Genomic DNA, 22,183 nt, shown 5'->3' with positions numbered 1-22,183 from the left:
AAGGCTAACAGAATGTGAGGTTTTTTAGCGCCCTGAGGTGTGGAGTACAAGCCCAAGGAGGCTGTGCTCAAGCTTTATTAACACACTGGTGAGGCCTTATATGGAGTCCTGTGTGCAGTTTTGGTCTCCAGACTACAAAAAAGGACATAGCAGCACTAGAAAAGTCCAGAGAAGAGCCACTAGGCTGATTCCAGGGCAGCAGGGAATAAACTATGAGGAAAGATTTTAAAAGAGCCGAGCCTTTTCAGTTAAAGGAGAAGATTAAGAGGAGACAACATTATGAAGGGACTTAGTACAGTGGATCAAGATGGTGTCTTTAAAATTAGTTCAAGAAGAATATGGAGACACAGTTGGAAAATTGTTAAGGGTAGATTTCACACAGATATTAGGGAGTTTTTATAAGTGACCAAGTAGTGTGGTAGGCAGGACTTTCAAAACTCGACTTGATGTTATTTTGGAAAAATTAAGTGGATAACACTGGTGAGCTTTGATGGGATAAATGTCCTGTTCTCATCTAAATGTTTCTAATGTTCCAGTGTTTTGTACTTAATTATGTAGAAGATGTATCAAAATGTATGTTATGGTAATTGGTCTTTTTTGCTGCTTGTTTTCTCTCTGCTGTATTTTCTGCCACACAGGACACTCATTCTTGGTTCCTTTATGTTTGATTATATTCTGTTTTTTTTAAGGATCAAAGTGTCATGAACCTCGGGTTCATTTGAAATTTATACTAAATCAATAAACAAAACAATGCTAATAAAATGACAAACTTACAAAGAACACATGAAAAATAACAGTTCAAAAATAATAAATACTGCAGAAAAAGGCACGACATACATAAGCCAGCAAACAAACTGTGGTTGAAACAAAACATTGTGCAGTTATCAGTGCTGATGTGACAGCCACAATAAAGGGATACAACAGTGGCTAATAAAAATACCATCCCTACACTCTTAAAAATGAGGGTGTCCAAGTGGGTCTTCAGAGAGATGCCATAGTGGAACCATTTTTGGGTCCAAAAAGACCTGTCTCCCTGAAGGATCCAGAAAGAACCCTTAATTCAGATCCATAATTGGCTCTGTCCAGTAAATAACCAACCAAGCAGATGGTAATAGATTTGTGAAATGCCAATGGCTCCTGATTTTTAAAAGGGCTCTCATTGCATACAATAACACAGGCTAAGTCCAGGTTTTCTTAATCTGTTAGTGTCCTGCTAGGTAGGCAACCATACATTAAACATTTTCCTTTTTTTCCACATATTGAAAAGTTTTTTCAAAGCACCAAGAACCAACTTCATGTGTAAAGATCCCTGCCCAGAATGAAATGGTGCCTTGTCAATCACTAGTTCTATAAGGAACCACACAACCCAGTAAAGAAGCATAAATTACTATTAAGAACCATTCTGTTTAAGAGTATAGACCCTATAAGATCCAGTGTCTTCAAATTCATCCGAATGTAATGCATGTAACTGAAGTTGGCTGTGTGTCCCTCCATTTTCTAACCAGGGCCATGGGATGCCAGTACCTATTCTGGCAGCACTGGATGCCATGCAGGAACCAACTGTGGAGGAGAGATGGAGTCTACTGCGGAGTGCAAACACACATACACACTCCTGCACTTGGAAATTAACCTAACCAAGAAAAATGAAATAGACAGGGGTAGAACATGGACAGTGACAGGGCTAGAAATTGAACTCTTGTCCATGGAGACCACTGTTCTTAAAGGTTTTCCAATGTAAGCATTTTTGTGTTAACAATGGGCACAACTTGCATTCCTGTTAACATAGAATCCTCAGTTTGAGACTTGGTTCCACTGTTACAGTGATGCATTTCTTTCCAGGACTGCATGATAATGATATTTGAATCACTGAATGGTGACTGAGGAAATCTGATTTCCTATTGTGGTTCTTTCCAACCACAAGTAAATCTACACAATGTTCTAATGAGTGCGACACTTGCACTTGAGCAGTGCTGGGCTATTAAAAATGTAAAGTTTCCCAAAGTGGCAGTGGTAGATGTCTGGTTCCAAAAGTGAAAAACACAAAGACTTTCAGTTTTAAGGAAAGCCCTGGGCACACGTGAAGATAATGTGCAAAACCCCCACATGTAGTTCCAGTTACGCTTGGTGCAAATAAAATCAAGGCAAGTTTCAAACCAATGGCCGTTGCCTCTTTTATTACAATACTAGAGAATTCTAATGCACGCAGACAGCAATTGCCACCTTAAATGCCTAAATAGAATAATAAAAGAAAATTAAGTAATTAATCTTTATTGAACTAAATAAATGAATCCCATAATAAGTTATAATCAAAGACACTTAGAGAAAGCTAATTATGATAATATTAATCCAAATTTATAAAACACTAGAACAAACTGAAAAACAATACTTTGACTGTCACATGAGAAAAAACAAACTATTTCATAATCAAACAACAAATGCACCTAAATGTGAGACATACTGTAGATACTGTATATATTCAAACATCAAAAACATAAAGAAAGTGGAGAAAATCTAAAAAAATATCCAATTCAATGAATACCTAACTGGCATAATATTGTGAAGTGCACAGAGTTTAGTGAACTTCTTACTTGTTCAACCAACTGAAACATGTCACCACTCTCCGACGCCGTAATAAACTCCATTCAGTTCTGCTTCCAGTTCATGAAACTTTGTTGTCTAAATCCCTGTGAAAAAGTACAACATGGTTAGTGGGATAATTTGGAATAATAAGGGGAAGAGTGTCATGAACTTGGGGTTCCTAAGCCAAAAAAAAGTCCAAAAATAACTCAAAATAGCCATTAGAGGGGGATATCCCATCAAACCTCAGTTTGTAACGAAACAAGCAACAGAAATACTTTGTGACAAAGAACACAGCAGGCAAAAGAAGTTCCCTGAAACAAGGCATGCAAGTTTCGGAAACATAAATCCAGAAGGGAGGTCAAAAAACAGCAAGGCTTCAAAAATCCAGTTAATCCAAAAAAAGGTACGATAACAATGATTACTAGAGCTCCCCAAAACCACCAAGTGCATTTAATTGAACCGCCGAGGACTAAAGGGCTGAGGGTTGCCCGCCTCTTGGGGACCCACCCATAAAACACATGGTATATAGTAGAAGATACATTGACACATAAAAACTGAATGATAAATAGTTTTAACAAATGTTCCGGATGTTGCTTCCATGGGCAGTTTGTAACTCTGCTGTGAGTGATACCACAGAGGGCATTTTTTTTTGCACTATGCACTTCATTACTAGCCACTCTCTTTGTGAATGTGTGTGGTCTACTATTTTATGGATATGTTGTTGTTGCTCCTAGAACCTTTTACTTCACAATAATAACACTTAACATTGACCAGGCAGATCTAGCAGAGCAGACATTTCAAGTAAAGATAAAGGTGACATCCTATGACAGTGCCATGTTTAAATTCACTGAGCTCTTCAGTACAACCCATTTTTGCCAATGTTTGTCAATGGAAATTGAATGGCTATGCACTTGATTTTATGCATCTGTTAGCATTTAGTGCATTTACATGCACACATATAATCATGTTAAGGTGAATAACCCGGTTAAGGCACAAACCTGGTTTCTTAATAACCCACGTTCATATTCACAAGTAATCTTCTGGAGTTTTTTCCTTTATGAAAATGCTCTGGTATCAATAAACTACTCAAGAAAAAGTTAAATGTAATCATCGGCCACCATGAATTAGAAAAGCAGCACAATGCCTGTGATTGTTTTCTTGTGTTTTATAAATATGGTTAGTCAAATTGACGCTTTATTTATAGGTTTCTGTTACCGGATTGCATGCAGCACACTCTTTTACTTCTTGCCTCACATCCAGTGCTGCTGGAATAATAACAATGCAGGTATTTTTACTTTAATAAGATATGCGTTAGGTTACTTGTCACTTTAAAAAGTAATCGGACACCGTAACACAGGTTACTTTCTAAATTTTACCCTGCTGTTCTCGAGATTGTGTTGCTAAGTTTAGTGCTCTACTTTCAGCTCATCAACATAAATTTAGCAATTCCTGAAATATTGAAAAAGATTATTTCACCCAGGAAAAGGAATAATGAGATCACCCGAACAAATTTCTCTGGAAGTTTATCTTGTGGACATTTTCACCAGTGACTGCTGAAAGCTTGTACAAAACTAATATGTGTGCAGGCTGACAGTGCACACAACAGACATTCACAGACTACAAAATCCTTAAGAGCAAACCAGTTAAGGGTTATTCGCAGAGAAATCTACCTCTTTTAATCAGGTTTCTCTGAGGCCAACAGCTCGATTTCCCTAACCAGAATAAGGGTTTACATGGCATTTTAGAAATTTCTGTCAATAATCAGGTTATTGAAGCACATGTAAACACGCTAAGTGAGTGTGTCTGAAACACAGGTGTATACATTCCTACATGGTGTTTAATCAATTCAGTTTACCACAGGTGGACTCCAATTAAGTTCTGGACACATCTCAAGGAGAACAGGATGCATCTGACCACAATTTGGAGTGCCACAACAAAGAGTCTAAATACTTGTATGAATGAGAGATTTCAATTTGTTTGATTTTTAATAAATTTGCAAAAAACTCTGAAAACATATATTCACTTTGTCATTATGGGCTATTGAGTATAGATTGATAAGCAAAAAAGACAAATGCATCCATGTAAAATTAAAGCTACAACACAATAAAGAGCACAGAAAGTGAAAGGGTCTGAATACTTTCTAAATCCACTGTATATATGAAAGTATTTGTGCAGCCATCCAGTCCATTAGGGTTTTCTCCAGCTGCTCTTGTTTTCTACTACATCCCAAAAAATGCAGGTTAGGTTAGCTGGAGTCTATAAGTCAGCCATTTATGGATGAATATGGTTTAGCTACACGGTGTTGGTCCCAGCCCTATCTAATGCTTCCTTATCAGATAAAGTCAGGATCTAAACCCTGAGAGAGTATGGGCTTCTGACTTTTAAAAAATGTTAAAAGTGTTCCTCTTATTTTTGAGCATCTGTTTATATTTTTTGCTCATTGTTTTTTGAGGAACATTTCCCATGCATTCCTGGGGACTTTGGATCACTGGACTGTTCCTTCCTTTCTTTCTGCATGCCGAGACCCTGCAGAGCTTGCGCCCTGTCCTCCTCAGGTCTCTTAGGAGCGCTGGAACCTTTCCCTCATAAGGAATGGCTGTTTTCCTGAGTCTCTTCCAACACATCTCATCAATTAAGTCTCAACTGCTGACTCCACATCAGGAGAGCCGAATTTTATGGAAAACCCCAGGCAACAGCCATCTAAAGAGACTTGGGGTCGCTGCTCCTATTGGACCAGAGAAGAAAAAGGCGGGTGAGGAAGGGGGGGGGGGGGGGATTTGAGAGCTGCGTTGGGGCACATAAGCCCAACAAATGTGCCGTTCTAATTAGGCTGGAATGAAGGTCCTTCCCTCAGGCGAGCAGATTAGCATTCAGTGTTCTCTGCTCGACTGGAAACACTTTCACCAAATTGTGCTCATAATGAGCCAGGGTACAGTGGCAGGCAAGCGTAGAAAATGAAGAGATGCCGGGCACGGCTGAACTTTTCAGAAGACTTCTTATGGTCTGTCCTTATTTTTTTTCCCTTTCCTTCCTGTTGTTGTGTGTGTCATTGAGGCAGATGCTGAAAAGTTGATTGCAGCTGAAGTCTACCCAGCAGATCACGACTTGCTGGTTTCTCAGCCTTGTCTTCTTATGAAGCCGCTGGCTCAGCTATTTGCTCGAATTGTGTGCAAGTCCATCACAAAACAGGCGGAGACATAAACATCAAAAACAAGCTGAGCAGTAATGAGGTGAATTAGGAGATTTCATAAAAACAGCAAACTTAACTAAAGACAGCTGGTTGCCTGCAGAAGCCATAAAATAAGATGAGATGTTCAGGTCAGTATAGCAATGTGTGCTCATGGAGGTTAGCTGGCATGGGTTCAGAGAGGGTAGAACCAATCAAGTCATTGCAGAATCAACCAGGCTAAGCAAGATAACATATAATATTCTCAAACCCACTTAATCCAGTTCAGGGATGTGGGGGGCTGGAGCCTCTCCTGGCACCTAAGCTGTATGTCTGTGGAGTGTGGAAGGAAATCAGAAGCCCCAAAGGGAACCCACATACACACAGAGAAAACATGCAAACTCCACGCAGGGTGTACCCAGGACTTAAACTCTAGCCTCCTTGTTACAAGGCACTATGCCACCGTGCTTCCCAAATTTGACACATACAATAGATAACACATATAATACTGTATATTTTCATCAGATGATGTTATACTTTGATACATACCATAACAAGTTTGGCAACTTAAGTTGTTTTTGACACACAATCTACAAAAGTTCAGGCAAAACACCTAATAAACAAAAATTAATGGCATTCAAAAGCACTGAATATTAACGTCACTTCCATTTCTAACAGACGGCGGACCTTCCAAACATACGTCACTATCAGCTTTAGCCACAGGTCCCTGAATGATGTCACAGGGTCCTGTAGTGACAGCAGACACAAAGAAGCCTGCTGCTAAAGGTCTTCATCCAGACCGTTTTGAGCAAATCTAACTTGGCCCAGTGTGAGAAGGTGTGGGTGTGTGCATAAGTGGTCAACGGAAAAGATTGGTACCTGCCTTGTACCCAGTGCAGCCGGAATAGGCTGTGGCCCCCATGATCCTAAACTAGATTAAATGTGTCAGAATGGGGGGGTTAAGGTTATGTTGTATTATATTTATGTAACGTTGTGTTGTGCTAATTTGTGTTGTTATGTTATACTATATGGTGTATTGTGCTCTTTTGTGCTGTGTTATGTTGTCTTGTGTTGTGCTATGCTGTGCTATGTTAGCATTTTGTTATACTGTAATTTTGTGCTATGTTGTTATATTGTGTTGTGCTGTTTTGTACTATATTATGTTGTGTTGTGCTATTTTCTGTTTTATTATGTTGTGTTGTGCTATGTTATGTTATATTGAGTTGTGCTGTTTTGTGCTATCTTATATTTTGTTATAATGTGTTGTTTTTTTCTGTTTTGTGCTGTGTTATACTGTATTTTGTTTTGTTCTATGTTATGTTAAATTGTGGTGTGTTGTGCTATGCTGTGCAATATTATGTTACACTATATTATAATGTGTTGTGCAGTTTTGTACTTTATTACTGTATGTTGTTGTGCTATTTTCTGCTATATAATGCGTTGTATGTTATGTTATGTTGTGTTGTGCTACATTATATTTTGTTGTAATGTATTGTTTTTTGCTATTTTGTGCTGTGTTATAATGTATTTTATTTTGTGCTATCTTGTGTTGTGATATGTTACATTATATTATAATGTGTTGTGATGTTTTGTGCTACATTGTTATAGTGTGTTATAATGTGTTGCTTTGTGCTATTTTATGCTATGTCATGTTATATTGTGTTGTATTCTGCTATGTTGTTAAACTGTGTTGTTCTGTTTTATACTACAGTATATTATGTAATGTTATTTTGAGCTGTATTATGTTATGCTCTGTTGTGCTATGTTATGTTACTCAATGTCAAATTACTGCTTCACCTGCTGGTAGAGGTGCCCTTTGAGTCCCCTTTGATGGGAAAATTTTTATACTGAGGTCTTTACCTCTACTTTAAATGTCCATACTGAAGAACTGACTTGAAACTGTGTATGTTCCAGAATTTAGCTTTCTTCTACCTGTATTCCGATAGACATTCAGCTCACTACAGAAAGCTGACAACAAAGCCAGTGAATTTATTCCCATTTCATATGTTATACTTTGGGGATGATTTTCTATATGTTTTGGATTTAGTAGTTCATTAAATTCTGATAGCATTTCCTAATCTCAAGAAGATGGTTTCATATTTACACTTATAGTTGTTTTAAAAGTAAAGCGCATAGGGTACGAGTGACATGGCAACAAGGACATGGTGCTACCAAGAGTGCTCCATGCTGTTGCTTTGCAATACAATGGCTGCTCTTAAGTTGCCTCAGTGCAGTTTCATTTCATGATCTTTTTTTGCTCTTTGTTTTCAGGGTGGCGTTTGGTCTGGAAACAAGAACCGTGGCAGTGCGGGTTTCATCGCTTTCCGATATGAAAGTAAGCTTTGGTGTTTCTTTCCTTTTGGACATTGATCATTAAAGTAACACTGCATACCTAAGAAGAGAAGGCATCTACCGTGCCCCCTTTGTGGCTTCATATCTGTTCTCGGTAGACACCCAAATAATTTGCCACGTATTGTGGCAGATAGTGATGCTTTGAGGACCTTTAAGACTTGACTTAATGGCATTTTGGGAAAATAGGATTGATGGGCTACTTGGGTTAAATTGCCTGCTCTTGTCATAATTGTTCTGATGTCATCTACAGTTTGGTCCATAAATATTTGGACAGAGACAACTTTTTTCTAATTTTGGTTCTGTACATTACCACAATGAATTTTCAATGAAACAACTCAGATGCAGTTGAAGTGCAGACTTTCAGCTTTAATTCAGTGGGGTGAACAAAACGATTGCATAAAAATGTGTGGCAACTAAAGCATTTTTTAACACAATTCCTTCATTTCAGGGGCTCAAAAGTAATTGGACAATTGACTCAAAGGCTATTTCATGGGCAGGTGTGGGCAAGTCCATCGTTATGTCATCAATTAAGCAGATTAAAGGCCTGGAGTTGATTTGAGGTGTGGTGCTTCCATGTGGAAGATTTTGCTGTGAACAGACAACATGCGGTCAAAGGAGCTCTCCATGCAGGTGAAAGAAGCCATCCTTAAGCTGCGAAAACAGCCCATTTAACCCGAGTCAAACCCGTTTAGTTTTAAGCAAAGAAGGCTGAATGCAGACCTTCTCCAGGCCTTCAAAATTCTCAAAGGCATCCCTAAAGTGGATCCAAAACAATTATTTCAGTTAAATATAGATTTATGTAATTAAGGACACCCAGTGGGAACTGTGTGGAAATGCATTTAAGGTTGAAGCCAGGAAAGGCTTCTTCATGCAAAGGATCGTGGGAATCTGATAAGCTTTGAGACTTAAAAGCTACTTTGACTTCCATCGTAAAAATGATGAATTCATTAAATGTGCGTCCATTTGGCAAACACTACATTCTCTTGTGAATCAGCTTATGCTGGAAGAAGGTGTTACTGACCCAGAGATCATTATGCTCACAGAAAGAGACTAACTGTCCAACAGCCAGTCAGGGAATACAAACGGGCCGATGGTTTCCTCATGTTTACAACCAAACTGGGCATTCATATATCCAATGACAAGTTTGAGGTCTTGTCTTGGGATCTGCAATTCATCATAAAACTTGTCTTTTGCTGCTTCATCTGCTTCATTGGTCTGCACATACATCTGTACAACGAAATTGACCATGTATGCCTTAGTTGGCGATGGAGAACAGCCTTAAAAGATGCCAGAGTGTATCAAGTGGCCGATGTGGTATCAGACGACAACAACATTTATTTTTATGGCATGTTTTCATACAAATGATGTAAATCAAAGTGCTTTACAAGATGAAGAAAGACAAGTTTATAAAAAAATCTCTCTATTATAAAAAGAAAAGGCTACAATACGTGATCTTCTCGGATGACATTTAAAAGACCCGCAAGACCAAAGAGACTTGCCACGGTGCGTCTCGCAGGGACCTTAAACATGAGACATTGTGCCAAGAGATTGACCCAGGCCTGTCTCGCGATGACATAGAACATGAAATTCTTGCAAGACACGCCCTACTTACAGTCTATCAAATAGGACAACGGGGCAGCAAAACATTCAGTCTTGTGAAGGATTTGAGCACACACAGATCCAGGGTCTCAGCGCATATAAAGCGTATAAGGACATACATTATAAATGAAACGTCGACGAATAAGCAAAGAAGAAATCAGCGTGGAGAAAAGAGACTCAAAAGTGTTGCAAAGGAAAAAGAAAAAATAATCTAGGTGCAAATTCAGAAAATAAGGCAAGTGATTATCAGCCCATAACAAGTGGAAATGAAACAAAGCACGTCCAATCGGGCTCAGAATTAAAAGACAGAGTAAAAGACAAAGTAGAACTTCATAAAGACGTTCACAAACGTTGGCGCTATACACATGCAGAGCAGATTATGAAAGCAGAGCATTCGAAAGGCTAAAAAAAAAAAACGTATGCGCAATTCAAATGTGGAGAAAGTTAAAGAATATGAAAGTAGGAAAATTAGAAACTATAAAAAAAGAAAATAAAGATCGCAGTATCGCAAACAAACGGAAATTAATACTCAAAAAAGGGAAAATAATCACCACGGACAAGGTGTCATTGGAAAAAAAAAGCAGGACAAAGCGAGGTCAGAAATAAAAGACAGAGTAGAAAACAAAGTGAAAAATCATAAAGAGGTTACAAAACAAAAGGGCCAGACACCAGCAGAGCAGGTTAGAGATAATTCAGGATAGGTTTCTCTGTTTGGAATCTCAACACAGACAAAGCGATCTACATCATCAACAGTTAATAATTTTTTTTGCAAAGTAACCAATAAATGCATGTGAGGTAAAACACGTTTTTGAAATTCTCTGACTTATACTTCAAAGCCTTACAATATTTACATACTGCTGACATATCACCTGTGTCCATATATTCGTTCTCTATTCGCCTTTTAGTTATTTCTCAGAGTAATAATTTCTGTTTTTTTGCGCTAATGTGAAGTTTAGTTTTTTTTTTTTTTTGGACACTTTCGTTTTTTTGCCGCTTAAATAAATAAGATTAGGCAATACTAAGTAACAAAGAATAAAGTAAGGTCAGATGGCCAGGAGGGAAAAAAAAAACTCCAGAGAGCTTGAGAAAATTAAAAAACTAAATCTGCAGGGGTTCTGAGGCCACAAGACTGCCTAGCTCCCGCTGGGCATTCTACCTAACATCAGTAATCTTAATCACTCCTCATGGTGTTCAGGCTTCACGTGGAAGAATTAGATGATGATGGTAATGTGGACATCACAGAATACTAGGGGTTAAATTATATTATCTGAAAGACATGACTGATGTGTGATCACAGGCAAAATTCACAATATATGATGAACATTTCACACCCAAAAGTGGTGTGACTATGTGATTGAGGACAAAATTGGAAAACAGAGGTTTGTGACAAAATTACAATACAAGGGGCTAATTTTGCTTGAGTAAATGTAGTAAGGTTGTAGGTAATGATAATTAAACTACAAAACTTGGGATGTTTGGCTAAAAGGACATTGGCTGTCAACAATTACAGTTGGCAATGGACAGGTATTGGTGGTCTGGGTCAGGAAACACTTTTCCCATTTAATGGCCACCAGGTCATCTTTATTTGAATGGCGGACTGATCTCCTTTTTGCCCAATTGTTCATACATTACCATGTAAATCAATCATAAGAGAAATGACACCACACAGACAATTAGATCCCACTTTGATGGTGACACTTGTAAAGTGCTTGGGCCACATTTGCTTATAGATTGTCAGCCATTCCTCCTCCTTTTTTGTTTTGTAAACTGTCAGTGTGATAGCTATGAAATGTACCATATTCGATAAATACTGTATAGATATAATAATAATGATAATATGATAACACTTTATTGTCAGACAAGTCTGAAATTTTTCTTGCATCACAGAAGCTCCATCTGCAGCACTGCAGCAATTAATTTTACACATCTGTAAAAGGCACTACATTAGAGAAGCAGAAAGCTATGAAAGGCACCATATTTTATATATGTAATATACAGTGGATTCAGAGAGTATTCAGACCCCTTCACTTTGTGCCCACTTTATTGTGTGTGTTGTACTGTAGATTCATTTTATATGCATTTTTGCACATCAACTTAAACTAGGTAACCCATAATGACAAAATTAAAACATGTTTTAATGAAATGTGCACTTTTGCTCCAGTCTGAGGTCGTGTCCACTCTGGAGCAGGTTTTCTTTGCTTTCTATATTTGGCTACATCTGTCTCTCCCTAAATTCTGACCAGTCTCCCTGTCCATGCACCCCCATAACATGGTGCTGTCACCACCATGCTTCACCATGGGGACAGCATTAGACCAGCGATGAGCAGTGCCTGAACTTCACCAGACATAGTGTTTGCAGTTCTGCCCCAAAAAAAGTTACATTTTTGGCTCATTAGACCAGACAATCTTTTTCCTCAGCTCTTAGAGTCCTTTAAATTTTGTTTGGCAAACTCCAGGTGGTTGGCTGTCATATACAATTTACTCAAGAGTAGCTTCCCTCTAGTTACTCAACCATAAATGCCTAATTGAGGGAGTGCTGCTGAGATTGTCATCCATCCAACAGGTTCTGCTATCTCAGCAGATGATTTCTGAACCTCTGTTAGCGTGACTATTGGATTCTTGGTCATCTCCCTGACCTTTCTTGCCTGGTTACTCTGTTTGACCAGGTGGCCAACTCTAGGAAGAATTCTAGTGGTTCCAAACTTTTTCTGTGTCACATTCATTGATGTTACTATACTCCTGGGGACACTTAAATCTTTAGATCTTTCACAATTTGATTGCAAGAGTTCTACATGGTTTGGTGTTTTTCCAGACATGCAGTGTGAATTGTGGGACCTTATCTACATTAGGTACACGTGTGCCTTTCTAAGCAGTGTTCAATCAATTCAATTGGCCACAGGTTAACTCTAGTTAAGTTCTAGAAACATCTTAAGGAGAATTTAAGCAAACAGAATGCATTTGACCACAATTTGGACTGCTATAGCAAAGGGTCTGACTGATATGAATGAGAGATTTCAGTTTTGGATTTTAAGTACATCTGAAAACCGTTGTGAAGATAGTTTTCAATTTGTTGTTATAAGTTATTGAGAGTAGATTGATTGGCAAAAATGCTGAATGTATCCACTTGAAATTAAATCTACAACACTATAAAATGTGCAGAACATGAAGGGGTCTGAAGATTTTCTGAATCCACTGTATATATAGAGTTATAGCTATGAAAGGTACTATATTATATAGCTAAACCACAAAAGATAGTTATGAAAGGCATAGAAAGGAAATTCACTATATTAGATATACAAATGCATATGGCACTATGTGAAATAGATAGATGTGAGAGAAGCTCCTCCTCACCTACTGTAGTGGCAGCACAGAGCATAAACTGTAGTGCAAAACAGTAAAAACAAATTTTAAACTACTACATAAAAGCAGGACCCAGAACTAAACACACAATATAATAATAAAGATATAATCTAAAGAAATACAGCTTCTGTTAAAATGTGTTAATTATAACTGACTGAGTGAAGGCAGGCACAATGGAAGGAGGTGCTATATGGTCAAATGGTTGGGTACAAACAAGGGCCACGGTAGCACCCCTTAGCTCACCATGGTGCAGTGAGCCACTGATTAAAAGTGCTAAGGTGACACATCATGGGGCAGATGGACAGCACTGGCCATAATAATCTCCAATTTTTCCATCATCTTGCCACTTTTGACTAGCAGAAAATATCCAGCTGCTTGTCATATACAGTAAAGCACCTGAAGGGATCACTGTGGGCCAGTTTTTACAACATATCTTTTATTTTTCACCAAATTCCAGGATACTGTCCAGATGGATCTCCAGGTATTTGTAGGCCTTCTCGTTGACCGATCTCTGGAGTTCCCTGGAATACTGGAAGTACTGGTGCAGTTTATGAAAGGCACTATATAATTTTCAGAGTGATTATGGACTGATTATGTACACTCTGCCTGTTGGTCAAGCTTTGGCTCTTATAATTTGCAAGTGAACGCCATGGCTGCCTCTGTAACCGCCATTTATTTGACATCATATTGATTACTGCGCATTCCCAGAAAATGCCAATGAAGCCCTTGAGTCGATTGTTAAACATTCTGGAAGTCTTTAGCATAGCAGGTGTATTAGTAAATGTATATGGTAGGTGAGTATCCTTAGTACTGTGGCTTCCTCTTCATGATACAGCCTGATGCTCCAAAGGACCTGTCTGCATCACTTGATAGTCCCCACCTGTCGTATTGGAGCAGTTGGTGACAGAATACCCTTGGAATTTCCCAGCTTTTCACAGTTTCTCCCCACCTCAGTTACCTTCAAACCCCTTTCCCGACCTTTGTGACAGTGACTATTGTGAACCTCCTGGAGGTTCTTTATGCTGCTGCCCCCTTGTGGCTCCAGTCTGCATTTGTCCTATCATTTTTTTCAATTCAGCATGGAGACATTGGGCAAATTGGGTCCAGCAGAACCCCGTGACCCTGTAGTTAGGATATAGCAGGTTGGATAATGGATGGATGGATGGACATTGGGCAATAGTTTGCTTTTCTCTGAAAGCCTTCAGACCAACACTTGTTTCATCTCTCAAGTTTTTTCGCCAGGGATACCAACCTTTACTGGCGCCCAGTCACCCCCTAATACTCGCTAACAGGACAGATGTCAAAATGTGTTTTAACATTTCATCTATAGGCAGAGAATTGAATGAACTGGCTTTTTGTGCTACACACCAGGTAACAAATGATTTTTCCCATTTTGAATTATGAAGTTATTTTGATTAAAAATTGGCAGACTTTGGACATGACACCTTCTGCTAGAGTGCGTGCCACTGCACATCCATATTTGCTACCGGACAACTGTTATATTAGACAGCTTTTTCACCAGTCACAGCTGGGCCTGCTTCTCCGTAGTTAAAGTCTCTTTCTTTAAGTGATATATATAGGGCTTTTGGGGTCTTCTGGGTGTGTTTGTGATTGGAAGGTGCCGTTTAGGGTCTCATATTCATGCAGAATCATTTTTCAAATGTGTTATTTTAACACTGCACCTTTTGTTTTGCAGACTGCTCAGTGAACTTGAGTGGAACTGGGAAGTACGCAATTGAAGGAGTCAACAATGTGAACTTTAGCCAATATGCTTGTGAGAACCAAGTGTTTGCAACCATCCACTGGACACCAAGTCCCCTTGGTAAGCATCTGTTTATGTGGCATGGTCACACATATTAGAATTAGTGTGGCCATGGAAGGTTTACTCAAGTATTTACATGTCATAATATATTGGAAGTAAAGCAATGAAGCAAGTTCTTTCAGTACACTAGTAACTAGCAATCCATCTTTTTTTAACCATTATCCAGTGCCAACTCATAGGGAGCTGGAGACTATCCTTGTAGAACTGAGAGCCAGGCTAGAACCAAACCCAAAACAGCACATCAAGCCAACCACAGAAAAAACACTCATAACACATCCTGATCGGGGCTGATATAGGGATGGACTGTGAATGATTATGTGCTGTGCATCTTATGCATGTATTGATTAGACAAATAATGCAATACTAATAAACGTATGTACTGGTAAAACAAGAGAATGTTTGGGGTTAGTTAGCATCTAGCAATTACTCTGTCATTGGTCCTAAAATGCCACAAAGTGAGAAAAATGCAAAAGTACCACAGCAAATGACAGTCTGGGTTCTATCCCAGCAATTGTAATTGGAGGCTCTGCCACAATGACTGACCAGCTCACTGCATAACACAAGAAGATCTTCCATTTGAGCATTAGACACACTAGGTGTCTAGCCTTTCACGAGAAGCGCTGGTATGCATCCAGGTTGTATTTAGGGCAAATGCCACACCTACAGTATATGTAATCACTTTGCTCCAGCTTTAGGCACATTTTAGGAATTAAGTACATTTAAGATGTATAATGAGTGAATAAAAGGTAGTACCTGCTCTCTTGCTTGATTGCTGTATACTCTGTTTACTGTTTCTGAGTAAGTTAATGAATAATGACACAGGCAGTCAGTCCTGGTTTGAACGGTTTGTGATTATTGGCAATAAAACACAACAGCCTGACACCTGATTAATACATAAACGGGTAGAGTTTAACTGGGGCTATTATAGGTGCCACTGTGATGTCACCTATGACAAAACACCCCAATGACAAAACAGGATCCTTTAAGAATCATCAATCAATTTAATATGGATGGTTTGGGGATGCTAAAGCCTGTTTAGATACAGCAGCTCATAACAGTGGCTGGACTGGCCAATTTCAAGTAGCAGGCGACGTGACTTTGTGCGGCAGAGGTTCACACAAGCCAATGGCGCCACTGATTTTAACAGGCAGTACATTCAGGTGAATGCCGCTGCTGCATACATGCGACTCTGATCATTTATTTTGTTGACAGGAATGGTTGCTAGTCAAATAAAAAAGGAGGCTATACAAAATATATAAGCAGGAGTGACCTCTTCAAGGTAAACTTAAAGTAATCCTAATTAAAGTCACACACAGTATTTCTTTGAGTTTGAAACTACAACAAATTCAAAAGTTTGTACAATGCCCTCTATTTTAATAAAAGTAGAACTTTCCAGACATATTTTCTTGAAGAATAATAGTGCCAAATTTCAATAAAAATTGGTCCACTGGGACTAAAGTTGTTTTACGTGGACAAACAGACAGACTGATGAGGAGACGACAGTGGATGTTTTTCCACATAATATGTCAATGCACATAAAAAGGGAATTGCATTAAATATGTCCAAGTGGTGACACATTTTGGACCTTAGACTAAAAATCATCCAGTAGTGGCATTGTGGACTCGGCACATAAATATTTTCTAAAGATGTTGAAACTGGATCACAGGAGAGGATACGACTAAGTAAAGCGCGGGTATCATTCTCTCTCTCCTGCAAGCCCCCAGTTTCTGTCTTTGTAATGATTGTTGGCTCAGGTTTCCTGCAGCTTGTTGTATTCGCTCAGATTTTGTATCGGACAGCTCCCAAATGAGCCTTTTTGATGTTTTCCTGGAGGAATGTGCAGTGGAGAGATCCTTCGCTTTCATGTGCTGCAGTCCCATTGAACAGGTAATATGAAGCCCTCCATCACCCGCATAGGACAAAGAGGGCCTGTTTTGTGCCTGCGTTCAGGTTAATCTGTGCTGTTGCAGCAAGTCTGGGCATTGCTATGGAGTGCTGAGCTGAAGACAGGTCCAGGCCTCCCTCATGCTCCTGCCCCAGTACAGGCAAGAACAAACAAATCACTTTATTTTGGAGGAGAACTGGTCGAGCTGCTTCTGTCTGCCTTCTTCCTGGGTAGGCACGATACGATCTTCAGGAGGGGGTGGGCACGGAGTTTCACTGGGACGGTCTTTGAACTTTTAGAGCTGTGGCAAAGGGACTGGAAAGGAATGCATTGGCGGAGCTGAGTAATTAAAGGTGAAGCGATGACTAACTGGCAGTGGCAAGCACATGGAATTCGAGTACAGGTGTTCATTATTCCATTTCTTCCGGCACCTCCACAACCGACTAGAGCACGACTCCTAATCCTCCTTTTCTGATAATTTCTCTGATAAAGTGAAAAACAGAGCAGCACGTAATCCTCACTTCAATCACAGCCACGTGTGGCTCTGGACTGACCTGCTGCTTGGACATAAGAGCAGATTGTTTGCTCTGGAATTCTTCAACTCCTGCTCTTATCGCTAGTTCCTTGTCATAATTATTATTACAATTTCATCCTCTCTCAGTCTGGCAACCAATGAACAAGCCATCTGTGACCCGGTTCACCACACTTCTGAGATTCTGTTACTCTGGCATGGTCTACATATGTAGTACCAGTTAAAAGCAAATTTCGGGTAATCTTTTCCTAATCATAATTATCAGCCAAAAATGATTTTATATAACCACCTCTGTTCAGTATGCAATAAATAGGGACAGTGTGCTGTTCTTTGACCTCATCAAACCTGTAGGCAGTGCAGTGCTGAACATACTGTAAATAATCTTTGTGCTGAATTTGGATATACTTTTTGTTCCCAAGAGCGTTTCCTCCAATGTGAGGTCAGGTCTGGTGTCCACATTTGCCAAGTATAAGTAGTAGTGTGTGACATGTGGGTCTACAAGGCACTTTCTTACCTTTCACTATTGCGTTAGGGCAGCCATTATACCCCCTCCCTAGTGGCTAAGGCATTTCAAGTTCAAATTTATTGTCATGTGTATACAGCATAATGGGGCTAGAACATACTGACAGCAGCAGTATAATATAAACAACAGGCAATGAATGCAACACAAACAGTGACAACAATGCTATACATTAAAAGTAACATTAGATGACGTTGGGATAAAGAGTAAAGGTTATTCCCACGCTGGAAAAAAAAAACAAAGGTTAAGGGCACAATGTTTTATCTGTGTAGATTTTGTCACCTGTGCCCTAAATGCAGTGTTTCTAACTTTCTTTTCTTTTTTCAGAATGGGGATTAGCTTTACTTTTTCCTGTTTGAATATGCAAACTGTTATGTGTCTACCTGTGTGTGTTCCCTGGCCTCTATTTATGCTCTCTATATGTCTTTTTGTAGTTAATTATTTTTGTGAATAGTCTTCTGTTTATGTATTATTATGTTTCCATGTGTAAAATCACATTCTCTTATATGCAATGTATTTTGTAGGTGGCACCCCAGCATCATCACTCCTGAGCCCTCCCTTTGGCTATTTAAGTCAGCTGAGAAGGCTCAGGAGCCAGAGATCATTTGCTGATTGTGAAGTTATTTAAGTGTTACTAGTGGAACACGCAGATCTCTGGTCCTCAAATACAAGGCAATTGAAATGGGTATAGTCCACCATTATAATGATAAACCTGCATGTGAATTTTAAGCATGTAGGCACCATGTCATAGGGAAGTACCAATAGAGGCTGTAATGGATGGCAATGATAAGGAGTTGTTGATATTGTGTTACTTGTATGTGCTTGCGTGGTCCTCAAATAAAAGGGAATGGAAAAAGCACTCGGAGAATGGTGCATTGTGGAAGTCCAAAACAGAAGAAGCATTTTATTAAAATAAAAAAGAACAGAGCATGGAAAACACAAAGACAAAACAAAGCAAGAATGAAATGAAACATTAATAGAAAAGTATGAGGTACTGTGTGTTCTAACAGCATTGGTTCCATGTAAAGGGGACAGTACAGGACAGCGACAGTAATAATAAAGAAGATGTAAAGTCGATTTATTAAAACTAAAAAAACTGCCCAAAAATTTGGCATGAAAGGCAAAAATAGCCCAGAGTTGTTATACAGTGGGGTTGAATAAATGTCTACCAATTAATTAAAAAAAGAAAAGTTAGCAATTAATTTAACTCACTGAAAGGCAACATCTTCCATTCGTCTATTTCTATCACTTTTTAAAAAACATGAGCTGCAGAAGATATTGAAATCCACTCTGTTGTATCATGGCTTAGGTCCATCATGTAATGTGCATTTTCTTTTTTTAATTCTTTCTATATTTTGCTTCCCTCCACACTGGTTGTTCATTCATATTGGCAAGGGCAATATGCAGGTGAACAACAGTATTAGCATTTTCAAAAATGCAAGGTTGTGTATTTCAGAGTTATTGTCGGGTGTGGTGTACACAGTAAAGTGAAGTGCGCGCTTAATTAAGTGCATGATGGTGGGGCGAATGTCGCCATGTAGATGATGCCAAATACAACATCATAACAGGTAGTGCCTGCCTGGCAACCCTACATAAGCCAGTTTTGAACTTGTACATTCACCAAATATGTGACAGCAATTACTCTACAAACCTATAAACACTGTAATTCTAAAACACCATGAAATGTTCGCTAAAGAAAGTCCCTGTATAAAACTAGTCTTTGTGTTTTGGTCCCAGAAATAGAAGAATGAGAAAACTGAACTAAATTGAAGTTAGTAAGAGCTGAGCAAACCAGAACCTCAAATGAATATTGCTTTGTTTAACTGTGTGTATAAACAAATCTGTATCTTTATGTGTATGTATTATGTAATTAGTAATTTGTAAAGCTTGTAATTTTATTTTACCTTTGAACTTGTTACAGCACTCTGAGCCTGCACTCAGGGAAGAGTGCCATTCCAAAATAAACATAACTAAATTCACCACATCATATACTGTATAGTATGTCTGATAGCCTTAAATTGGATCATTAGATGTCAGTGAAAAGAGAAAGATAGTGGTATAGATTCTCAACACTGGCATGGCTGAGCCTGTTCTTTCCCTGTTTAGGAATTGAACACGTCAGAGGATTCCGGGTAATTCTAGAAGAAAAAAATCAGGAGGGCAGGCAGTGCCAGCGTCTCGTACTGAAAGAGCCAAGGCAGCTAAACTACACTTTCAGGACCATGGTGAGTACAAGCCTATGACTGCATATCTCTAGATAATATTGGCAATGAGGACTCTGCAGAATGTAGTGTGCTTATGTGCAGGACAGATCATTCCAAACACGTGCCCAGTGCACAGATTTACTAAGCGTGTAAAAACACAGGTGAGTGCTGACTCCCCAGAGTCTCCAGGTATCACTTAATGAATGTAAAAGTAGAGACTCTTAAGGGTGATGTAAGAGTCCAGTGTGGCTGTGTTTAACAATCCCACTCCAAACCCTGGCAACAGAAATCCATCTAGGCTTTTTTTATTTACCACACCCACAAGCCACTTTATAAAGCAAATGAGAATGCAATACAAAATCAAGTCACTGAAAGCTTTACTGAAACTGTGGCAGGAGCTACAGACATCCAGTCATGACACGGCAGGTTCATAGTCCTTCTCCCTAAACAGCCTGAAGCGTGGGCCTAACATGTCATTCCCAAAAAATGCTTAATGCAATCCAGGGTTGGAGTCTAATGGGTTGAAGACCGGTGTCTTACCACTCATGCACACTCCCACTCTTTACAGTTTCCCTTGTGAACTAATGGTAAAACAGGGAGCCTGTCTTAGATTGAAAGGCTGGGTTAAGAAAGAAAATCCTGTCACATTGCTATAGTCCCAAAGAAGCTGCATTTTCCACTAGAAACCTTAGCTAACTGCCAAACAGATGGGTCACAGCAATGGGTGGAGAAGGAGGCCTGTGTGTGCAGATACATTTTAACAAGCTCTTTCTCTTGCGGCTAACAGTTCTCTTAAATTTGTAATTGAACGACCACCATAATATATGGAAGTAATTCATCAAACAATATTCATTTTATACAGTGCCTATCATAACTAGCCCTTCACAAAGAGATGAATACAAGCAGCTTGAAGAGAACAGAAAGTAGATGCATTAATGAAGACAGCTTTTGTTTAATTTGTTCTCAGAAAATGGAAACACAGCCTTTTCCAAACCTGAAATTTGAGACAGACTATCTGGTGACAATTGTGCCTTTCCCCTCCATTAAGAACGAGAGCAGCTACACTTCTAATGCCTTCAGGACAAAACGTAAGTGGCCGTATTATGGGGTGTGGTTAATAATGCGTGTTGGGTTAGGGTGTGTTTGAGCTTTCTTTCTTTTCTGAATCTTTTGAGTCATTTCCTTGGTGGTGTGATTTAGACATCCACTTGGATCTTTTCAGATTTGAAAATGATGCTGTATAGTGCTTGTAAGATTAACTGATTAGGCTGATTAGGTTAAGAAATAAATTCCTCCTCATCTAAACTCTAAAACTACCCGAACCTGATTTACTATGTCCCACATCATAAAATGTCCTTGACACTATACCCCTCTAGAGGCTAAAAATGGTAAAACAAAGGGTTAAACATTTATGGAGGCATTACTGTCACATGTTCAGAGTAGATTGAATTTTTTTAATAATTCTGATAATTAATGGCAACATGTCACCATGAACAGTGATCATAACTACATTACCTCAAACATGTGTCTTCCATACCTCAAATATCTCAGAACACATTTGTCATTGCCAATTCAAGTTAAACCCAACAGCACATAAAAATATATATACTGTATAAAATACAGCTTAGACTAGAAATACAAGCTAGCAGTTTGAAAGCATTAATCCTGTTTATAAGTACATTATTAGTGTCTTAATAGGTTGAATCCCTTCCACTACTTATTGTGTACATTCACAGGGCCGGCCTTAGGCCACTGCAACCTATGCGGCCGCAGTGGGCCCCGCACTTTCATAGGCCCCGCGCTAATTCTAGGTGTAAATTATTAAATTAAACCATTATAACTTATAATCATGTATAGGTCAGCGTGTTTATTCTGTTTTTATGTTTTTACAGTGTTTTTTTATCTATTACGTCGTTGTTTCAAGTGATTACGACAAGTAAATAAAATTGAAAAAAAATTGTAGCTGCTCGGGTGCTTTATCTCTAAACTCGTCATTTAGGGGAACTTGGGGTAAGATGAAACAGACACCGTTCTTAACCTTATGATGGCTCAGCTCAGTGAAACCAATCAAATAGGAGGAGCTATTTATGGAGATGATGTTATCGGTTTTTTGGATGAATAGTTTGAAATTTACCGGCAGTGGTTTAAATTTTCTCTTTTCTG

The 22,183-nt window shown here is 38.9% G+C and overlaps 1 protein-coding gene across 1 annotated transcript in view; it reads left to right on the top strand.

The window, feature by feature from the left end:
* Window positions 1-22,183, top strand: part of il17rd (interleukin 17 receptor D) — a 64,799-nt gene that overhangs the window by 27,644 nt on the left and 14,972 nt on the right. The window contains exons 2-5 of the mRNA XM_028824371.2: window positions 8,018-8,081; window positions 14,754-14,879; window positions 19,923-20,041; window positions 20,988-21,108. Of these exons, the coding sequence (XP_028680204.1) occupies window positions 8,018-8,081; window positions 14,754-14,879; window positions 19,923-20,041; window positions 20,988-21,108 (430 nt within the window). The remainder of the gene's footprint in view (window positions 1-8,017; window positions 8,082-14,753; window positions 14,880-19,922; window positions 20,042-20,987; window positions 21,109-22,183) is intronic.

This window comes from Erpetoichthys calabaricus, chromosome 18, assembly GCF_900747795.2.
Source record: "Erpetoichthys calabaricus chromosome 18, fErpCal1.3, whole genome shotgun sequence".
In the NCBI taxonomy this organism is placed as follows: Eukaryota; Metazoa; Chordata; class Cladistia; order Polypteriformes; family Polypteridae; genus Erpetoichthys; species Erpetoichthys calabaricus.
This window is presented reverse-complemented; position numbering and strand designations above follow the sequence as displayed.